The sequence below is a fragment of the Meriones unguiculatus genome, chromosome 1, assembly GCF_030254825.1.
Source record: "Meriones unguiculatus strain TT.TT164.6M chromosome 1, Bangor_MerUng_6.1, whole genome shotgun sequence".
In the NCBI taxonomy this organism is placed as follows: Eukaryota; Metazoa; Chordata; class Mammalia; order Rodentia; family Muridae; genus Meriones; species Meriones unguiculatus.
Genome location: NC_083349.1, coordinates 197,797,804 through 197,819,282, shown reverse-complemented (window position 1 = coordinate 197,819,282; position 21,479 = coordinate 197,797,804). Strand labels below are relative to the sequence as shown.

At 41.6% G+C, this 21,479-nt stretch overlaps 1 protein-coding gene across 2 annotated transcripts in view; it reads right to left on the bottom strand.

Annotated features, from left to right (window-relative positions):
* Positions 1–482: 482 nt before the first annotated feature.
* Positions 483–21,479, bottom strand: part of LOC110559120 (NACHT, LRR and PYD domains-containing protein 4C) — a 34,618-nt gene continuing 13,621 nt past the window's right edge. Inside the window, exons 5-9 of one of the 2 annotated variants that reach the window (XM_060375631.1) lie at positions 10,328–10,495; positions 9,415–9,585; positions 6,191–6,361; positions 4,497–4,667; positions 483–576 (exon numbers count right to left, since the gene is read on the bottom strand). In XM_060375631.1, coding sequence (XP_060231614.1) covers positions 483–576; positions 4,497–4,667; positions 6,191–6,361; positions 9,415–9,585; positions 10,328–10,495 — 775 coding nt within the window. The remainder of the gene's footprint in view (positions 577–4,496; positions 4,668–6,190; positions 6,362–9,414; positions 9,586–10,327; positions 10,496–21,479) is intronic. The other variant, XM_060375636.1, reaches the window with a different exon arrangement.

The following is a 21,479-nucleotide window of genomic DNA, read 5'->3' as shown; positions in this document are numbered from 1 at the left end:
TCTGAGTGTTCAGTCTAGGTCCTCTGTTAAAGGCTTTTCATGTATGGCCAAATAAAAATTTGCCCAACAACCTTATACAGCATCATTATTGCCTGGACCTACACTATAGCTCCAGGAATTCACCAACAAGCAAATCTCATTTTAAGATATTTCCAAAGTATTTAAAGGTACTTAACACTTTATTGGGTACTTAAAATGTCAGTGTGGAAAAAAATCATCTTAAGACAGTCATTTTAGTGTGAAGGTCACTGACTGGCCTTTCTGAAACTGCAATGCAAACAAAAAGCCCCATCTATTTACAAAACACATCTGAATGGGGGGGGGCAAAAAAATCATAACTCATTGGAATGTTAGTGATCTGTAATTTTGTATACAATGGGCCAAAATAAGGATCCCAGTCTCTTTCTTTTGGAGATAGTTTGGGGTCAGAATACACCCGTGTTTCTTGCAACAGAACGTCCACCGTTGTTTTCTGTTTCTGCTTACACATTGCTTAGAATAGTCAAGTAGGGATTTTTCTCTTGCTCAGCAACCAGAAGCGCCTGGGTTTCCTCATCAAAGTCAGTAATTCGCAGTCTAAAAAGACATTTTAAAAATGGACATCTTTAATTAATTCACTTTTAAGATTTTTTATTATTTATGGGTGTGTGTATGTGTATGTGTATGCCTATGTGTGTGTATGTGCACCACGTGTGTGCAGGTGCCTGTGGAAGTCAGACGAGGTCATTGGATCCTCCAGAACTAGGGTTAAAGCAGTTGTGAGCCGCCATGTTGAGTGCTGGGAACTGGAGTCCTCTGCAAGAACAGCAAGTGCTCTTAACTGAAGAGCCATTTCTCCAGACCCTCACACTTCCTTCTGTGCTTCCCAACATCTCATTTTCCCTCCATAATTTGTTTCCAAGGCCAAGTTCAGGAGACCCAGATGTTGCCTCTAAATGGGGTGACATACCCATGCTATGAGATGGTGAGCATGTTTAACATTCAGATTCTTCCATTAAAACTGATCTGGGGACTGGAGAGATGGTTAAGAGCAGTGGTTAAGAGCACTGGCTGTTCTTGCAGAGGACCCAGGTTCAATTCCCCACATTGCAGCTCACAACATCTGTAACTCCAGTTCCAGGGGATCTAATACCATCTTCTGGTCTCCAAATCACATATACTTGAAGAAAAAATACACACACACACATAAAGTTTTTTAAATGAAGGAAAATTTTTGATTTATTTGTTGGTTTGCCCGTGTGTGTGTGTGTGTGTGTGTGTGTGTGTGTGTGTGTGTGTGTATGCCTGCTTGCCGGAAGTCAATGGCAGGTGTATTCAGTTCTTTTCCACCTTATTTTTTTGAGACAGGGTCTCTCACTGAACCTGCCATTCATGGACTTGTTGGCCATCAAGCTTCAGGGAGCCTCCTGTCTCCATTCATTTCCTCTGCCATAGAATTACAGACCCATGAGACAACAATCAACTTTTTTTTTACTTGGGTGCTAAAGCTCTGAACTCGGGTCCTCATACTTCTGCAGCAAGGACTTTACTTGACTGAGTCTCTTCACAGCTTCTGCTTTGGCCATCTCTGTGCCATGAATTCTACAACTCAACTGTGTCTATTTCAGTTTGATGTCAATATCCAGAATAGTGGTAGGAAGCATTGATCCCATCTAAACCTTACAGTGCTGAGCAGAACACTTGGAAAAGGCTTGAGGATTATTTTTCTTCCAGCCCCAAACAGTAATTCTTTCCATGATCTGTGTGTCTGGTCGTAGTCCTCTGACTAACTGTTCTTATGCACATGTATCCATACACAATAATCACAGTCCCAGACACAGACACGCAGACATTATGCATACATGTGCACATGCGCACACAGGCAAGCACACACACATACACACATACACACTTGCCCTGGTTCCTCTGTTTTGGTTCTATATTAGTTACTTTTCTATTATTGTGACAAAATATCATGACCAAGACAACCTACAGAATGATGGGTCTATTTTCCTAAAACCCCCACAGTTCCAGAGGGGTTAGAGTCTACCACCGTTGTGGCAGGAAGAGTGGCAGCAGGAACAGGAAGCTGAGTGCTCACAAGCATAAAGCAGAGAGAGAACACTGGGAACGGTACAAGGCTTTTTGTCCTCAAAGCCTGTCCCAGTGACACACTTTCTCAAGTGCAGTCATACCTCCTAAACCTACCCAAATAGCACAATCAACTGGGGACCAAGTACTCAAGCATCTGAGCCTATGGAAGCCATTTTCATAGAACCAGCATTTTATGTATATTTTATGTTTCAGGTAGCTTTGTCCTGTAGGAATGAACCATGCTTCTGGACATATCTTACTGCAGTACACATCTCTCTCAGACTTTCCATGGTGGTGTAGGAGGACAAGAAGAAACAAAGAAAACTTACTTGGCTTCACAATATCTACCAAATTATATAACACCTATATATTTTTTAATGTCTCATGTCAAATAATGACTCTTACTTTGCATATCAAAGACTGATAATCAGAGGAACAGATACCTTGCCTCAGGGTGCAGAGTAAACATGGCTGAATTGGAAGCAAACGCAGACTGGATGGCTCAGAAAATGACAGATAACTCACCTCTTCTATTTCACTTTGCATCCACTCCAGCTCGGTACCCTCTCAACCTCTAGCCAAAACCAAGTAAGAAAGAAATCTTGCAGGCACTCCAAATCATGGAATTTGCAAGAGAAAATATTAAGGAAGTAAGCCTGTGTCTTCCTTCCAGGAGAGAATGCTAGAGTTATAAACATTTTAACCCAACATCTGGTACACATACTCAATCTGCAACCCATTAGTCACATGCAAAAATATGCAGCTATGAAAAGGTTCAGCACAAAATTATAAATTTACTCATAACAGTTAAGATTTATCTTTTAAACCAACTGAAAATTTTTGAGTGTGAATTATGTGTATACAGCCATGCTGCAGTGTCAGCAGGCTGGACATCCCAATAAGGCTTCACTTTTCTATAAGTGAGTGGTTTAATAACAATATAAAATGACCCTGATCTTGAGGGTCTAAAGAGACAGTTCTCCCAGTAAAGTGTTTGCTATGAAAGCATGAGGACCTGAGGCTAATCCCAACACTCACATAAAGAACTAGGAATAGTGGCATATACCTGTGGCCAAAGAACCAATGGAGCAGAGATGGCAGGGCCCTAGCCCTTGAAGGGAAACCAGCCTTACAGAACTGAGGCAGTCCCAGGCTACAGTGAGAGATCTCATCTCAAAAACAACTAAGGTGGAGGACATATGATGATGGATGGCCATTAGAGGTTATCCTCTGGTCTCCACACCTGTATACACAATCCATACATACATCTGCACCTGAACTCACATATTTTGATCTCATATGGATTGGAAAACCACATGGAGGAAAACAAACCACAAAGATAAAATGCTGAGGATTATAAAATGATATTATACAATATTTATAATATTTATAAAATATGATATACATTATTATATATCTTATGCTGATATAAAGTAGTCTGAATCACATACTTATATGACAAATGCATAATATAAGCCTTTATCTACAAGTGTACCACCCTTACTTGCCTATCTTAAATGTTCTTAGAGCACCCACATTAGTATCCAGGTCGGCAAAAAAAATAATTTAATATAAAGACACTCATATTAAAATGTTGAATATCTCATATAATTATTGGTTACTGTGTTGGAAGGAAAAAAATGAATGATATCCATATTATAGATCCAAGCAATCTTAAGTCAGGACTGTCTGCATAAACATAAGTTATCCAAGTTATAAATATACAAGTATATTTATGTTTCATCATTTTAATAGTACCAAATGCTACCAGAACTTGGGCACTCACCAGTCACAGGGCAAGAGAAGGCTTTATATTTAATCTAACACTCCTGCAACAACACCCGTAAGTGAGAGAACATTATTTGAATTTATTTTTAATTTGATTTTAAAATTATTTTATGGCGTCCCTCCCCAAACACCAATTAACCGCCACAGTCCCTCAGCGAGGGGTATGGTTTCATGACAAGATATGCTTGCTGCTGTAACAGTGGCATGATTATTATTGGTGTGACCAACCACCTTATTATTGATTTATTTGCATTTTGGATGTGTGTGTATAAGCATGGAGAGGCCAGAGGCCAACCTCAGGTATCCATCTTGATTTCTGAGATAAGGACTCTCATTTGGCCTGGAACTCACTAATTTGACTAGACTGGCTGGCCAGTGAGCATTAAGTATCCTCTGGTCTTCCCCTCTCCAGTACGGACATTACAAGTGCAAACCCCATGCCTGGCTTCTTCATGTAGTCTCAGGGGATCAAACTATGGACCTTATACTTGTGTGCCAAGCACTCTATGGACTGCGCCATCTCCCTAGCTCGTATTTCTATCTTAATTATATTTATTAGCTGCACATTTAAGATCTTAGCTAATCCCTTCTTAGCCCTAAGGACTTCCCACCAAGGAGAACAGAGGACAGCTCACCCAAGTACATGCAGGGCACACGGTCGACGTTTCAGAGCCTCGCACAATACAATCAACCCACTGTAGTCCAAGGCATTCTCCAGCAGGTTGATCCCCCACAGGGTCTTACTCTGGGTAAAAGCAGAAGCAAGGTCCTCACAACAGGCACTAGTCAGCTCACAGGCTTCCAGCCTGCAACAGAAAGGAACAGTTCCACATGAGGGTGGGAAGGCAGAAGGGTGAGAGGTGATTTAGTCATTTAGCCTACACTCACTCCATAGCCTCCAAGGACAGTCTCTTAAAAGCTCAAAGTTCACAACATCAACTTCTCCCTTTTGTGGCAGATGTGACCACAATGGTCCATTCTTCATATCCATGTCTGTGTGAACTAATAGTTCCACTAATAGTCTGCTGTCCCAGCCCTTGAACGTGGGCTGACATTGTACCTTGTACTAGGTAACACAATGAAGCACGTGTTGCTGAGTTCTGAGCCTATACCTCAAGCACTTTGATACTGCTTGATCTGAACCCTTGAGATTCTTTCTGCTATGGACTAAACTACATCCCTTCAAAATTCTTATGTTAAAGTTCTAATCCTCAGTGTCCCATTGAACTGAATTTTAAGATAAAGTTTTTAGAGATGCAACTAAGTTAAAATAAGTACAACAGGGTGAGATTTAAATTGTGAAGACAGGGAGAAGACAGCCTTTTTCAAGTCAATGAAAAAAGCCTGGAACATACTCCCTCTTGGTCCTCTAAAGGAACCATCGCTGCTGATAGCATGGTCTCACTTCTAGTCTCTACCTCCATGTTTATCAACAAATCTCTGCTGTATGAGTCACCCAATTGATTTTTATCATGGCAGCCAAAGCAGTTGCCACATTAGCTAGTCCAGACAAATAAATACATGATATGGGGTTTAGTCACTCCTGTCACCCCGAGTGGACAACCATCTATGCATCCATCCAACCACTCATGCATGCATCCAGTATCCATATATGCACCCATCCATGTAACAGCTATCGATCCTATGCATGCTTCAATCTATAACTATAACCATACATCTATTCCTGCAACTATGAATCACTCACCCACCCACCTTTGCATGTACACATCCAAATATACATCCACCCATGTAATAAACACCTACCCCTTGCATGCAACAATCAATCACCCACCCATCTATGCAGTCATTCATCCATCTTGCCATCCATCTACATATCTGTCCACGTACCATCTACTTATCCTGCTTCCATTCCCAATAGTTAGGCTGTCCCCTATCATGTTGTAAAAGTATGCCAGTTGAGATAAATCAAACCTGGCTAAACTAGTGATCAGCCAGCAGTAAAGACTCACTGTCTCCAGGCTGTGAGGTTTTTGGAGGGGCTTAGTAATACAATCCCTGCTAACTGCTACGATGTCCCTATGGAGGTTTTTTTAATTAATTTATTTTCATTTTATGTGCATTGGTGTTTTACCTGCATGTATGTCTCTAAGAGAGTGTTTGGTCCCCTGAAACTGGAGTCACAGACAGTTGTGAGCTGCCAGGTGGGTGCTGGGAATTGAACTTGGGTCATCCGGAAGAGCAGCTAGTGCTCTTAACTGCTGAGTCACCTCTCCAGCCCTCCAATGAAGTTTTAATTTTTCTTTCTACACATTAATTGCTCGCCTTTTGTCACCCTCAAATGCATAGCTCTGACCCTGAGGACACCCACCCAAGATTCTCTAGATGGCAGTTGGGATGTTTCATAGCATCACACAGCAGCTTCACACCAGCATCTTCTAGCTTATTTTCTGAAACCTGTAGGCTCCTCAGGTTCTGGTTGCTGCTGAGGACTTCAGCTAGATCCTGGCAGCCGCTGGTGGTGATAAGACAGTTTTTCAAACTGCAAGAGAAAAATCACAATGAAGTGGTTACTCCCTGATCTAAAGAGGAAGTGTTTCACAAGATACAGTGATGCTCAAAACTGCACACAGCACGGAGTCTCTCAGGAATACCATCTTCTCAGTGGTCCACAGACAACGAACTAAAGCAGGCAAACTAAGATATCAAGAGTAATACACTGTAATAAAAGTTTAAACAGGGGGCTGGAGAGGTACGCAGAGGTTAAGAGCACACTGTGCTTGCAGAGGACCCAGGTATGGCTGCCAGAGCCCACATCAGGCAACTCATAAACACCTATCCCTCCACTTCTAGGGCATCTGATTTCTGCTTCCAGCCTTCTCAGGACCTTGCATGCACATGGTGTACAGACATACACTCAGAAGCACACACACATAAAATGAAGTTAAAAAAATCTTTTTAAAGGTTAAAACATTAGGTTAAGTAGTATTAAAATACTATGTTAACTAATACTTCTGAGCAATGATTGACTGGGTAACTCATATGAAAATGGAATGGAGCACTGTGGGTAATCCAAACTGTGGATAAGGCAGGGGTGGGGTGGCTACTGTACAGCTTTCAAGGTTTCCACACTTTTACATCACAGAAGAAAGATGGCATAGCATTACTGCCTTTGCCATCCACAGGAATGGCGGCTGACTGGGAGCACTCAGTAAAGCTCGCTCTTTTCCTGAACTATCGTTGATCCACTTGCATTATACAAACACCAGTGGAGGGGCTTGTTTCTGAGCAGCCCATTCGGTCTAATTTCTCAAATTCCAGTGTGAATCTGACACTGCTTCAAAAAAATTTGTCTTTGTGTGTGTGCCTGCCACATGTAAGTACGTGCCTTCAAAGGCCAGAGGAGGTGGTCTAGTTTCCTGGAGCTGGAATTACAGAAGGTACTAAGTCTCTGGACTTAGGTGCTGGGAAACAAGCTTAGATTTCATTCAAGGGAACCTTGTGCTCTGAACTGCTAAGCCACTCTCCAGTTCTCACACAACTATTTATTTAACCTGTGAAAATACTGAGTGAGGCTTGATAGTTCACATTCGTAAAGTGCTTGTATTTTTGGATTTTTGAAAGTACCATGAGTTTTTTACTTGTGTGTGTATGTTAGGGTCTTATTCTAGCCAAGTTTGGCCAAACAAACCAACCAAAAAGGCCCATAAAACATGGAGTCCATTTTGTGTTAGCCAACTACTCTGGACTATGGGGCCCACCTTAGGGTGTCATTTCATTGGAGAAAATCTATTTTCCCTCTCCCAACAGCTTTTTTTTTATTGTTGTTTTATTCAGTTTTTCTTTATGGTGCCACTTAGACTGTGAACTTTTTTATACATCTGCAGGGATTTACAACAACAGATTCAGTTTTAATTAAAATATCAGTGCAACTTCAAAAAAAGAATCCAAAAGCTACTGAGAATGTCTGCTACAATATCCATGAATTTTTTTTCAGAGTGCTGATAGAAATATTTAAGTTCATGCTGAGAATTTTTATCCTGCTTTTTTTTTTTTTCAATGCAGTTTATTCAGGAACTTTGAACAATCATCTGACCCTGGGGAAAGCCAGCCCACTTTAAATAGCCTCTGGGTAGCCAACCTCAGCATGCCACGTGGGCAAGTCCCAATTTATTTCTAATATCAGAGATCAGACCTCTACTCTTGCCTGATGCGTCCAAAACAAAAAGGGGGAACTGCAGAGAGCTGCGTAACGCTGCGCCTGAAAGATGGAGCTGGTTTCCGCCTTCCACCTTCCCGATGGTGAGTGCTCTCTGTCACAAACAACTCCACATTTGGCTAAGGCTGAGGATCTGGCTCGCTTCCATGTATGTGGACCTATCTGCATTGTCCCAACAGCTTTTAAAATACATATTCAGCCTTTTTAGAGACCTCAAATGGTTTATACTTTTAGGTTACTTTTTCTTCATTCTCTATAGTGTTAGGGAATATAGATAATTTTAATGTCCTTAAAATATATCAAATCTGACATCTTTAGTTGTTTTTGGTTTCTAAAATAGCCAAAGCCCTCATCAGAGAGAAAACCACACACATTCCACCCTGTGTTTTCATTTTGTTCCTTATCCCCTTTCTACACATGACAAAATGTAGTGACTCTTGAGATTTCATAACAGATTAGGTGACATTGTCCTCCCAAGTCCCATGTCTGGTTTTCTCAGGAAGTCATTTGATCGTGGAATACAAATCCACTTGGCATGATCCAAACAAGCACCACACTAAACTTTCCAAATACCTATGACTTATAAGCTGAAATGAAGAGTTCTGTTATTTCTCTTTCATTTCTGTTACACTACTGTTTATTCTTTCCAAGGTAGAATTTTTACGCACACTAATTCACACATGTATTTTTGGGTCCCCTGTTCCATGTCTTACTCTTTTTTTAATTTGAAATGTTTCCTACAGGCTCATGTGCTTAAACACTTAGTCCTCATATGGGGGCACTGTTTTAGGAGTTTGTGGGACATCTAGAATATTGGGGTTTAACAGATAGACGTGGGCCACTGTGTCTAGGGTTCTATCCTAGACCCCAATTTTGGTTCCACTCTCTGCTTACACAAAAATGCGAAGAATTTTTATACATGCTCCTGCCACCATGAGGCCACCCCACCATGCTTTTTTCTGCACCAGGGGAGATTAGACCTTTCCATACTGTAACCTCCCATGAACTCTGCCTCCCTTAAGTTGCTTCAGTCAGGTATCTCATCCCAGGCACAGTGATGAGCTGTATCACTAATATAACCTTCCATCCAGAATATGGGGTCCAGTATTCCATCTGATGATATCCACTCACCTTCTAGCACTACTCCAAACATCTTAACCACCCCCTGGACTCAAGTCATAATTCCATTCTTTCTCTCAGTCTCTGTGTCTATATTCTGAGTGGCTGCCCAGCTCAGACCAAAACCTTGACACAGAGGTCGAGGCACAGGAAAGGGTCTTCAGGAACCTGGGGTGAGTAACTCTAACCTCCATATTCTCAGGCATAGACATTAAAGATTCCTAGACAGGGCTCAGGCAAAGAGCAACAAAATCTACCATAGAGACTTCAGGGCACTGTCCGGGAGAGTCAAAGCCCTACAGAGAACTTTCAGTCCTTCATCCTTCAGGTCATTGGAGCCGATGTCCAGGTGGCTCAGGGTTTTGTTCCGCCTAAGAACATCGGAAAGGTAGTCCCAACATTGCTCACTCAGGGAGCAGTTGGCCAACCTGTAGGAGAGAAAGGACAGCATGTGAAGAGGGAAAATATAACATTTCCACAACTCTATGAACAATAACAGTAACAAAATATTCAAGCTAGACAAGGAACTTCTAGCTTATCCTAACACATCTTCCTTTGTTTCTTCTGACTCACATCAAATCTACCATTGAAACTGAGTAAATTCATTGAAAATATCTGTTTGGAAGACTTTAACCAATGCTAACCTAATTTCTATTAACAATGCCTCAGTTACTGGTTCTAATGTTACTTTTATAGCTAAATGAATACAGTAATACAGGCAACAATATCCATGTTGTCTGGTTTAATAAATGCTATGAGAATATATTTTGAAAAAAAATGTTTATGTGGTTTAGTCCCATTTCTGTTGCTGTGATGAAAATATCCTAATAAAAAAAGCAACTTTGGGGAGACAGGCTCTATTTTGGCTCACTATTCCAGATTTCAGTCTCAGGGTGCAAAGTCAAACAGAAATTTTGAACAGCTGGTCCTAGCACTTCTATAGAGTCAAGGGCACAGAGAATTCATTTTAACTTTCAATGCACACACACCCCTTGAGCTCTAAGATTTCAACCTCAGCTCTGCGGTTAAAGACAGACAGTGTCCTGCTGTTGTCAGCTTAGACAGTACTCACTTCCCCAGCCATACAATGGGCAGCTTTTAATAAACAGAGCCCATGTTCAAGATACTCCTACAGTTCCCCACAGTGGCCCCACCTGCCAAGGCCCTTACACTAACTCCTTGAGCACGCAGTCTGGATGGCACAAAGCCTTGCACAGTGAGTGCATTCCTTTGTCCAAGTTGTTGCATGCAATATTGAGGTGTGTCAACGTCTTGCTGCTGATCAGGATGGAGGCAAAGATCTTGCAGACATCAGGTGAAAGGTGACAGCCTGCTACCCTGCAGGAAAAGGAGAACATCACATTCTTGTCTTCATGACACTGACACTGTCCCTTTCTATCCCCATGAAGGTTTGGGACCTCTCAGGACTTGACATTGTTCTTTATTTTATAAAAAAAAGCTATTTTTAATGTGTATAATTGTCTTCATGTATGTATGTGCATCACATGTGTGCCTGGTGACTATGCAAGCCGGAAGGATGTCATATCACCTAGAAGCAGAGGTAAAGGTCACTGTAAGCCATTTGGGGTGAGTGCTGGGAAAGGGCTTAAACCTGGGTTCTCTGCATGAGCAGCAAGTTCTGTTAACCTGCTGAGCCATCTTTCCAGTGAGTGAGTGAGTGAGTGAATGATGAATATGTGTGTGGGGGGGTGGGGGGGTGGGTGTGTGTTTAATGCCCATGAGCAACCAAATGTAATGTAAGAGATACTGTTTAAGCTTCCTAAAATTGAACTCTTAAGAGTCAGGAATTTCATGTCCCAAACTCCGGCACATTTACTGCAGATGTCCTCTAAGACTCCTTGTCCAGGGATGGGCTGGCCCTCTGGGTCTGTAATAGTGAGAGGGGAGAGCACTCACACAGCCCAAGAGTAAATACACTGTTCCTGAGAACAGTTCCAACCAAAGTTACTAGTGTTGATGCCATAACATAGTAACAACAGACCACAAGAAGGAAGGCAGGAAGGAATACATGGGGGGGAGATGATGCTCTTCTCTGCCTGGAACTCTGAAAGGGGAACTCCAGCAGGGCTGTTTCAAGGCCTCCCCAGTCATGTCTGCTGGATGAGTCTAAGTACCTGTCTTGCTCCTTTGCAGACATTATCTACCTGCTGTTATTTACTGTTTTACTCGAGGGCCCAAAAGACACACTCTGTTCTTCCTCCCAAGACAGGCAATCAGGATTTCCCTCTGACTGCTTCAATGAGCTTTGCCCTGTCAATTTCTGCAGATGTTTATAGGTTCCAATTTGATGATATCTTTAGTTTTCTCTGTCATTGGGCTATCCTAGTCTCTGATGATGATGTGTCAGTGCCAGATCTTTTTTTTTACTTTTTCTTGCTATGTACTCAATAAATTCAAAGCCAAAATCATGGCTATCTGGAACTACACAAAATACTAGTATCCAGGGCAGAAATATAGGACAAAAGTGCACATACCAAGAACCATTTTTCTCCATATATACCCCACCCCATTTTCTGTCACTACATGAGAACTACTATCATTACCTCTTAATACAACAATCTGTCCATTCTTGACTTTATATGTGAACCACATGGAATCATATTTTAATACAATATCCTTTATTAATCAATAAATGGGACCTCATGAAACTGAAAAGCTTCTGCAAAGCAAAGGACACCGTCATCACAACAAAGCGACTGCCTACAGATTGGTAAAGAATATTCCCCAACCCTTTACGTGACAGAGGACTCATATCCAGTATATATAAAGAACTAAAGAAGCTGAAAAGCAGCAAAAGAAGTAATCCACTTAAAAAATGGGGAACAGAGCTAAACCGAGAATTCTCTGTAGAGGAATATCGAATGGCAGAGAAGCACTTAAAGAAATGCTCAACCTTATTAAGGAAATGCAAATCAAAACAACCCTGGGATTTCACCTTACTCCCATGAGAATGGCCAAGATCAAAAACTCAAGTGACAACACATGCTGGAGAGGTTGTGGAGAAAGGGGAACCCTTCTCCACTGCTGGTGGAAATGTAAACTTGTACAACAACTCTGGAAATCAATCTGGTGCTTTCTCAGACAACTAGGAATAGCGCTTCCCCAAGATCCAGCCATACCATTCCTAGGCATATATCCAAAAGAGGCTCATGTACACAAAAAGGACATTTGCTCAACCATGTTTGTAGCAGCTTTATTTGTAATAGCTAGAAGCTGGAAACAGCCCAGATGCCCCTCAACTGAAGAATGGATGCAGAAACTGTGGTACATCTATACAATGGAATATTACTCAGCAATGAAAAATAAGGAAATCATGAAATTTGCAGGTAAATGGTGGGACCTAGAAAGGATCATCCTGAGTGAGTTGTCCCAGAAGCAAAAAGACACACACGGTATATACTCACTCATATAGACATATAACATAGGACAAACCCACTAAAATCTGTGCATCTAAAGAAACTAAGCAAGAGAGAGGACCCTAAATAAAACGTTCAATCCCCATCCTGAAAGGCAAAGAGGATAGACATCAGAAGAAGAAGAAAACAGGAAACAACCTAGGAACACTCTACAGAGGGCTTCTGAAAGCCAGAAGAAGAAAACAGGGAACAAACTAGGAACCTACCACAAAGGGCCTCTGAAAGCCTCTGCCCTACAGACTATCAAAGCAGATGCTGAGCCTGATGGCCAACTGTTGGGCAGAGTGAAGAGAATTTTATGTAAGAACTGGGAAATAGTAAGAGCTGGAGAGGACAGGGTCTCCACAAGGAGAGCAACAAAACAAGAAAATTTGAACACAGGGAACTTCCCAGAGACTCATACTCCAACCAAGGACTATTCATGGAGATAACCTAGAACCCCTGCACAGATGTAGCTCAGGGCAGTTCAGTGTCCAAGTGGGTTCCATAGTAATGGGAAGAGGGACTGCCTCTGACATAATCTGATTGGCCTGCTCTTTGATCACCTCCCCCTGAGGGGGGAGCAGCCTTACCAGGCCACAGTAGAGGACAATGCAGCCACTTTTGATGAGAACTGACAGACTAAGATCAGAAAGGAGAGGAGAACCTCCCCTATCAGTGGCCTTTGGGAGTGGCATGCATGCAAAAAGGGGAGGGAGGGTGGGATCGGCAGGGGAGTAGGGAGAGGCTTATGGGGGGATACAAAATGAATAAAGTGTAATTAATAAAAAATTTAAAAAAAGGGGTAAGGATATATTTTTCTTTGTACTATCCCTATAGCACATGCTAATTGCTTAATATTTTATTTACTTATTTTAATTTTTATTAGTTTATTCACTTTATATCCCCCCTGTAGTTCCCTCTGTCCTCCCCTCCTAATCCCACCTACCCAATTCCCCACTTGTGACCCTCTTCCAGTACACTAATAAGGGAGGTCCTTGTCCCCTTCCCTCTGATCGTAGTCTATCAGGCCTCATCAGGAGTGGCTGCATTGTCTTCTTCTGTGGCCTGGTAAGGCTGCTCCCCCCTCAGGGAGGTGATCAAAGAGGAGGCCAATCAGTTCATGTCAGAGACAGTCCCTGTCCCCATTACTATGGAGCCCATTTGGATACTGAACTGCCATAGGCTACCTCAGTACAGGGGTTCCAATGCATCTTCATGAGTGGTCCTTGGCTGGAATATCAGTTTCAGAAAAGAAACAGACATCAGAAAAGATCCAGACATTTTGGATCTGTTGCTATCCTTGTGGAGGTACTGTCCTTTCCAGGTCTTACTATCTCCCACTTCTTTCATAAGAGTCCCGACACTCTGCCCAACGTTTGGCTGTGAGTTTCAGGAGCTGCTCTGATACCCTTCAGGGTAAAGCCTACCTCTGTGGTAGGCTCCTGTCATATTCCCTGTTTTCTCCCTCCTATGTCCATCCTCCTTGCCTTTCTAAATGGGGATTGAACAATTTAGCCAGAGTCCTCTTTCCTGATTAGCTTCCATGGCTGTATAGATTTAAGTATGTTTATCCTATATTATAGGACTAATATCCACTTATGAGTAAGTGTACACCCTGTGTATATTTCTGCTACTGGAATACCTCACTCAGGATGACCTTTTCCAGTTCCCACCATTTGCCTGCAAATTTCATGATTTCTTTGTTTGTTATTGCTGAGTAATATTCCATTGTGTAGATGTACCACAATTTCTGTATCCATTCCTCAATTGAGGGGCATCTGGGTTGTTTCCAACTTCTGGCTATTACGAATGAAGCTGCTACAAACATGGTTGAGCAGATGTCCTTGTTGTATACTTGAGCATCTTTAGGATATATGCCTAGCAGTGGTATAGCTGGATCTTGAGGAAGCACTATTCCTAATTGTCAGAGAAAGCGCCAGACTGATTTCCAAAGTGGTAGTATAAGATTACATTCCCATCAGCAATGGAGGAGGGATCCCCTTTCTCCACATCCTCTCCAGCATGTGTTGTCACTTGAGTTATTCATCTTAGCTATTCTGATGGGTGATTGGTGAAATTTTGGGGTCATTTTCATTTGCATCTCCCTGATGACTAAGGATGCTGAACACTTAAGTGTTTCTCTACCATTTGATATTTCTCTATTGAGAATTCTCTGTTTAGCTCTGGACCCCAGATTTTAATTGGATTACTAAATTTGTTGCTCTTTAACTTTACATATACTGGATATTAGCCCTGTGTCAGATATAGAGTTGGTGAAGATCCTTTCCCAATTTGTAGGCAGTCATTTTGTTTTGACAACAGTGTCCTTTGCTTTACAGAAGCTTTTCAGTTTCATGAGGTCCCATTCAGTGATTGTGGCTCTTATATCCTATGCTGTTGGTGTTCTCTTCAGGAAGTTATCTCCTGTACCAATGAGTTCAAGGCTCTTTCACCACTTTTTCTTCTAACAGGTTTAGTGTGTCTGGTTTTATGTTGAGGTCTTTGATCCACTTGGACTTCAGTTTTTTACAGGGTGCTAAATATGTATCTATTTGCATTTTTCTACATGTAGACATCCAGCACAGCAGGATCAGCACAGGGACCAGCAATCAGAACTCATGGCCATAAAACACAGTGATTGTGTTTCCCACGTGAGAGGATACCCCACGGTGGGAAATTCAAAAAGCTTTTAACTCACCCAGCTAAACCTCAGAAGAGATCCCAGTTCCGCCAGATGCTTGGCTGCCAGCCGCCAGACCCAGCCCCAGCCCAGAGCCACAAGCCAGTGTCTCTGGTCATGGTCCCAGACTGAACCGTGCGCACTACACTATCAGAGACAGGAATTTTCAGTAGAGACATAACCCCACGGTGCAGGAAACGACTGGGACGGAACTTAGGTCACCCTGGGAAAGACTCGGGTTCCACGGGCGCCCCAGGACCCAGGCTCCGGCACAGAGCTCTGCCTGCACGCCTGATTCACCGCCTGAGATAGAACTGTGGGCACCAGGGCACCAGCGAATGAGTTTCACTGTCTGGTGCAAACACACAGGGAGGGAAATGGCTGGTCTGATCTCAGAGCACTCAGCCGACACCCCCAGCCCAAAAAGGTCTCAGGAAAATTACCCAGTTTAGGCAGACGCCCAGGGTCCCAAAGGCCAGAAAGCCAGACACAGGCAGTTTCTGTGGCCAGCCAGCTGGCAGAGACTGAGCAGTGTGGACCAGGGCAAAAAAAAAGAGACTGGGAGTCCCTGTCTCCAGAGAATCCACAGGGAAGGAAGGAAACTGTACTGACTTAAATCACTAATCCTTCCTTGGAAAAAGCCTAGCACACCAGCGGGGCCTAGCCGCCATCACTCAGCTGTGCTCCAGACACAGGCACAAACAGTTGCTGCGTGCCAGATGTCCAACTGGGTCACAGCAGCTGATCATTAAATTTACAGCAAGAATCCCAGAAACAAGGCAGCTGTCCTCAGGACTTCCCTGGGTGAGAGGAGAACCCTCTCGACTAACAAAGACAAAGTGGTAACAGTTACCACTCAGGTCTCTATCCCTGAGGTGAACAGCAGCAACGCCTGAAAAAACGCCAGCCATCCAGAGACTATACACAAAAACCTGAGAAGACATCCTTCAGGAAAAAACAGCTTTCTGCAAAGGGGATTCTCTCCAACACAGGATCCCCAGGAACCACCAGAAAATAACCATAACCCCAAACACCTAAGATAGCACAATGGGTAGAGGCCAGCGTAAAAGCTCAAGCAATAAAAGACAGAGCAATATGGCATCTCCAGAAACCACTTACCCAGGGGCAAGTAGCCCTGGACACCCCAGTATAACTGAAATCCAAGAACATGACCTAACAACTATGCTCAGGAAGATGATAACAGAGGAAACAAATAAGATACGTAAAGACATAGAGGAAGATAAACTCAAACAGAATATTGCCATCCGTAAAGAAATAGAGGAAGCTGCAGCCAAAAAGTTCATTGCCTTTAAAAAGGAAATGCTTAAAGCACTGAATGAAATAAAAGAAACAGAGTTGAAGGAACTAAAAGAAAAACAGGAAAGTACAATCAGACAGGTGAAGGAAGTAAAGAAAACAACTCAAGACCTGAAGACAGAATTGGAAAAATTAAAGAAAAAACAAATGGAGGAAATAATGGAGAGGAAGAACCTAGGGAAGAAAACAGGAACTACAGAGGTAAGCATAACCAACAGACTACAAGAGATGGAAGAAAGAATCTCAGGTGTAGAAGATACAATGGAAGAAATCAATGTATCTGTCAAAGAAAATGTTAAATCCAAAAAATTCCTGACACAGACTGTCCAAGAAATCCAAGACAATATGAAAAGACAAAACCTAAGAATAATAGGTAAAGAGGAAAAAGAAGACTCCCTTCTCCAAGGCCCAGAAAATATTTTCAACAAAATCATTGAAGAAAATTTCCCCAACTTAAAGGAGAGGCCAACAAGAATACATGAGGCCTATAGAACATCCAACAAATTTGACCAGAAAAGAAAATCCTCCCGCCACATAATAATCAAAACTGTAAGTATACAGAACAAAGAAAAACTACCTAAAGCTGCAAGGGAAAAAGGCCAAGTAACATATAATGGCAAACCCATTAGAATCACACCTGACTTTTCAACAGAGACTATGAAAACTGATGTCAGCCCAGGCTACTATACCCTGCAAAGCTATCAGTCCTCATAGACGGAGAAAACAAGATATTCAATGACAAAAACAAATTTCAACAATACCTACACACAAATCCAGCATTACAGAAGACGCTGGAAGGGAACAGCCGCTGGTCATTAATCTCTCTCAACATCAATGGACTCAACTCTCCAATAAAAAGACACAGAGTAACAGAATGGATACGTAAACAAAACCCAGCCATCTGTTGCATACAAGAAACACACCTAAGTCTCAAAGATAGACATTACCTGAGGGTAAAGGTTTGGAAGACGACTTTCCAAGCAAACGGACCCAAGAAACAAACAGGATTAGCCATTCTAATATCTGATAAAATAGACTTTCAACCAAAGAGATGGGGAAGGATACTTCACACTCATCAAAGGAAAATTCCACCAGGAAGACATCACAATCCTGAACATCTATGCCCCAAATCAAGAGCACCCACATTTGTAAAAGAAACATTGATAAAATTTAAAGCACATATAGATCCCCACTCATTAATAGGGGGAGACTTCAACACCCCACTCTCAACAAAGGACAGGTCAACAAAACAGAAATTAAACAAAGAAACAATGTCTCTGACAGAGGTCATGAATCAAATGGTCCTAACAGACATTTACAGAACTTTACACACAAACACAAAAGAATTTACCTTCTTCTCAGTACCTCATGGAACCTTCTCCAAAATAGACCACATAGTGGGTCACAAAGCAAACCTCAACAGATACAAGAAGAATGAAATAATCCCTTGTATCTTGTCTGATCACCATGGAATAAAGCTGGACCTCAACAATAACAGAAATAGCAAAAAGCCTACACACACATGGAAACTGAACAACTTGTTACTAAATGACAGCTGGGTCAGGGAAGAAATAAAGAAAGAAATTAAAGTCTTTCTAGAACTCAATGAAAATGAAGACACAACATACTTGTGGGACACAATGAAAGCAGTGCTAAGAGGAAAGGTCATAGCACAAAGTGCCTTCAAGAAGAAATTCAAGACAGCGCATTCAAGCAACTTAATGGCTCACTTAAAAACCCTAGAAAAAGAAGAAGCAGACACACCAAGAAGGAGTAGACGGCTGGAAATAATCAAACTCAGGGCTGAAATCAATCAATTGGAAACAAATAAAACAATTCAAAGAATCAATGAAACCAAGAGCTGGTTCTTTGAGAAAATCAACAAGATCGACAAACCCTTAGCCAAGCTAACTAAAAGGCAGAGAGACACCACCCAAATCAACAAAAACAGAAATGAAAAGGGGAACATAACTACAGATACTGAGGAAATCCAAACAATCATTAGGACTTACTTCAACAGTCTATATGCCACAAAATTTGAAAATCTAAATGAAATGGACAATTTTCTTGATCGATTTCACTTAAAAAAGCTGAATTAGGATCAGGTAAATAAACTAAATAATCCTATATCCCCCAAAGAAATAGAAGCAGTCATCAAAAGTCTCCCATCCAAAAAAAGCCCAGGACCAGATGGTTTCAGCACAGAATTCTACCAGACCTTCAAAGAAGAGCTAACTCCAATTCTCTTCAAACTATTCCACAAAATAGAAACAGAAGGAACATTACCAAACTCATTCTATGAAGCCACAGTCACCTTGGTACCTAAACCTCACAAAGACTCAACAAAGAAAGAGAATTTCAGGCCAATCACCCTTATGAACATAGGTGCAAAAATACTTAACAAAATACTTGCAAACCGAATCCAAGAATACATGGAACACATCAAAGATATTATCCACTGTGACCAAGTAGGCTTCATCCCAGGTATGCAGGGGTGGTTCAGTCGACGGAAATCCATCAATGTGATCCACCATATTAACAAACTTAAAGAAAAAACCATATGATAATCTCCCTAGATGCTGAAAAAGCATTTGACAAAATCCAACATCCATTCCTGTTTAAAGTATTGGAGAGATCAGGGATACAAGGCACCTATCTCAACATAGTAAAGGCGATATACAGCAAGCCTATAGCCAACATCAAACTGAACGGAGAGAAACTTAAAGCAATCCCACTAAAATCAGGGACAAAACAAGGCTGCCCACGCTCTCCATATTGTGCTGGAATTCCTTGCTAGAGCAATAAGACATTTAAAAAAATCAAGGGGATACAGATTGGAAAGGAAGAAGTCAAATTATCACTATTTGCAGATGATATGATAGTATACATGAGTGACCCCAAAAACTCTACCAGGGAACTCCTACAGCTGATAAACACCTTCAGCAAAGTGGCCGGATACAAAATTAACTCAAAAAAGTCAGTAGCACTCCTGTATACAAAAGACAAAAGGGCTGAGAAAGAACTTAGAGAAAAAACACCCTTCACAATAGGCACAAATGACATAAAGTACCTTGGTGTAACCCTAACCAAGCAAGTCAAAGACTTGTATGAAAAAAATTTTAAGTCTATGAAGAAAGAATTAGAAGAAGATATGAGAAGATGGAAAGATATCCCATGCTCATGGCTTGGCAGGAATAACATAGTAAAAATGGCCATCTTACCAAAAGCAATCTACAGATTTAATGCATTTCCCATCAAATTACCAACACAATTCTTTACACACCTGGAAAGAAAAATTCTCAACTTTGTATGGAATAACAAGAAACCCAGAATTGCTAAAACAATACTCTACAATAAAAGATCTTCTGGAGGTATCTCCATCCCTGATCTCAAGCTGTACTATAGAGCAACAGTTATAAAAACTGCATGGTACTGGCATAGAAACAGAATGGTGGATCAATGGAACCAAACAGAAGACCCAGAAATAAACCCACACACTTATGGACACCTGATTTTTGACAAAGATGCTAAAATCATACAATGGAAAAAAGATAGCATCTTCAACAAATGGTGCTGGTCTAACTGGATATGTACATGTAGAAAAATGAAAAGAGATCCATATTTATCACCCTGCACAAACTGAAGTCCAAGTGTATCAAAGACCTCAACATAAAACCAGACACATTAAATCAGCTGGAAAAAAAAAGTGGGGAATACCCTAGAACTCATTGGTACAGGAGAGAATTTCCTGAACATAACACCAACAGCACAGGCTCTAAGAGCAACAATCAATAAATGGGACCTCCTGAAACTGAAAAGCTTCTGTAAAGCAAAGGATACTGTCATCAAAACAAAGCGACTGCCTACAGATTGGGAAAGAATCTTCCCCAACCCTTTATGTGACGAGGACTCATATCCAGTATATATAAAGAACTAAAGAAGCTGAAAAGCAACAAACCAAGTAATCCACTTAAAAAATGGGGAACAGAGCTAAAAAGAGATCTCTCTGTAGAGGAATACAGAATGGCAGAGAAGCATTTAAAGAAATGCTCAACATCATTAGCCATTAGAGAAATGCAATTCAAAACAACCCTGAGATTTCACCTTACACCCATCAGAATGGCCAAGATCAAAAACTCAAATGACAACACATGCTGGAGAGGTTGTGGAGAAAGGGGAACCCTTCTCCACTGCTGGTGGGAATGTAAACTTGTACAACCACTCTGGAAATCAATGTGGCGCTTTCTCAGACAACTAGGAATAGCGCTTCCTCAAGATCCAGCCATACCACTACTGGGCATATATCCAAAAGAGGCTCAAGTACACAAAAAGGACATTTGCTCAACCATGTTTGTAGCAGCTTTATTTGTAATAGCCAGAAGCTGGAAACAACCCAGATGCCCCTCAACTGAAGAATGGATGCAGAAATTGTGGTACATCTACACAATGGAATATTACTCAGCAATGAAAAATAAGGAAATCATGAAATTTGCAGGTAAATGGTGGGACCTGGAAAGGATCATCCTGAGTGAGTTGTCCCAGAAGCAAAAAGACACACATGGTATATACTCACTCATATAGACATACAACATAGGATAAACCCACTAAAATTGGTACATCTAAACAAACTCAGCAACAAAGAGGATCCTAACTAAAACACTCAATCCCCATTCTGTAAGGCAAAGAGGATGGACATCAGAAGAAGAAGAAAACAGGAAACAACCTAAGAACCTGCCACAGAGGGCCTCAGAAAGCCTCTGCCGTGCAGACTTTCAAAGCAGATGCTGAGCCTGGTGGCCAACTGATGGGCAGAGTGAGTGGAATTTTATGAAAGAAGTGGTAAATAGCAAGAGCTGGAGAGGACAGGAACTCCACAAGGAGAGCAACAGAACAAGAAAATTTCAAC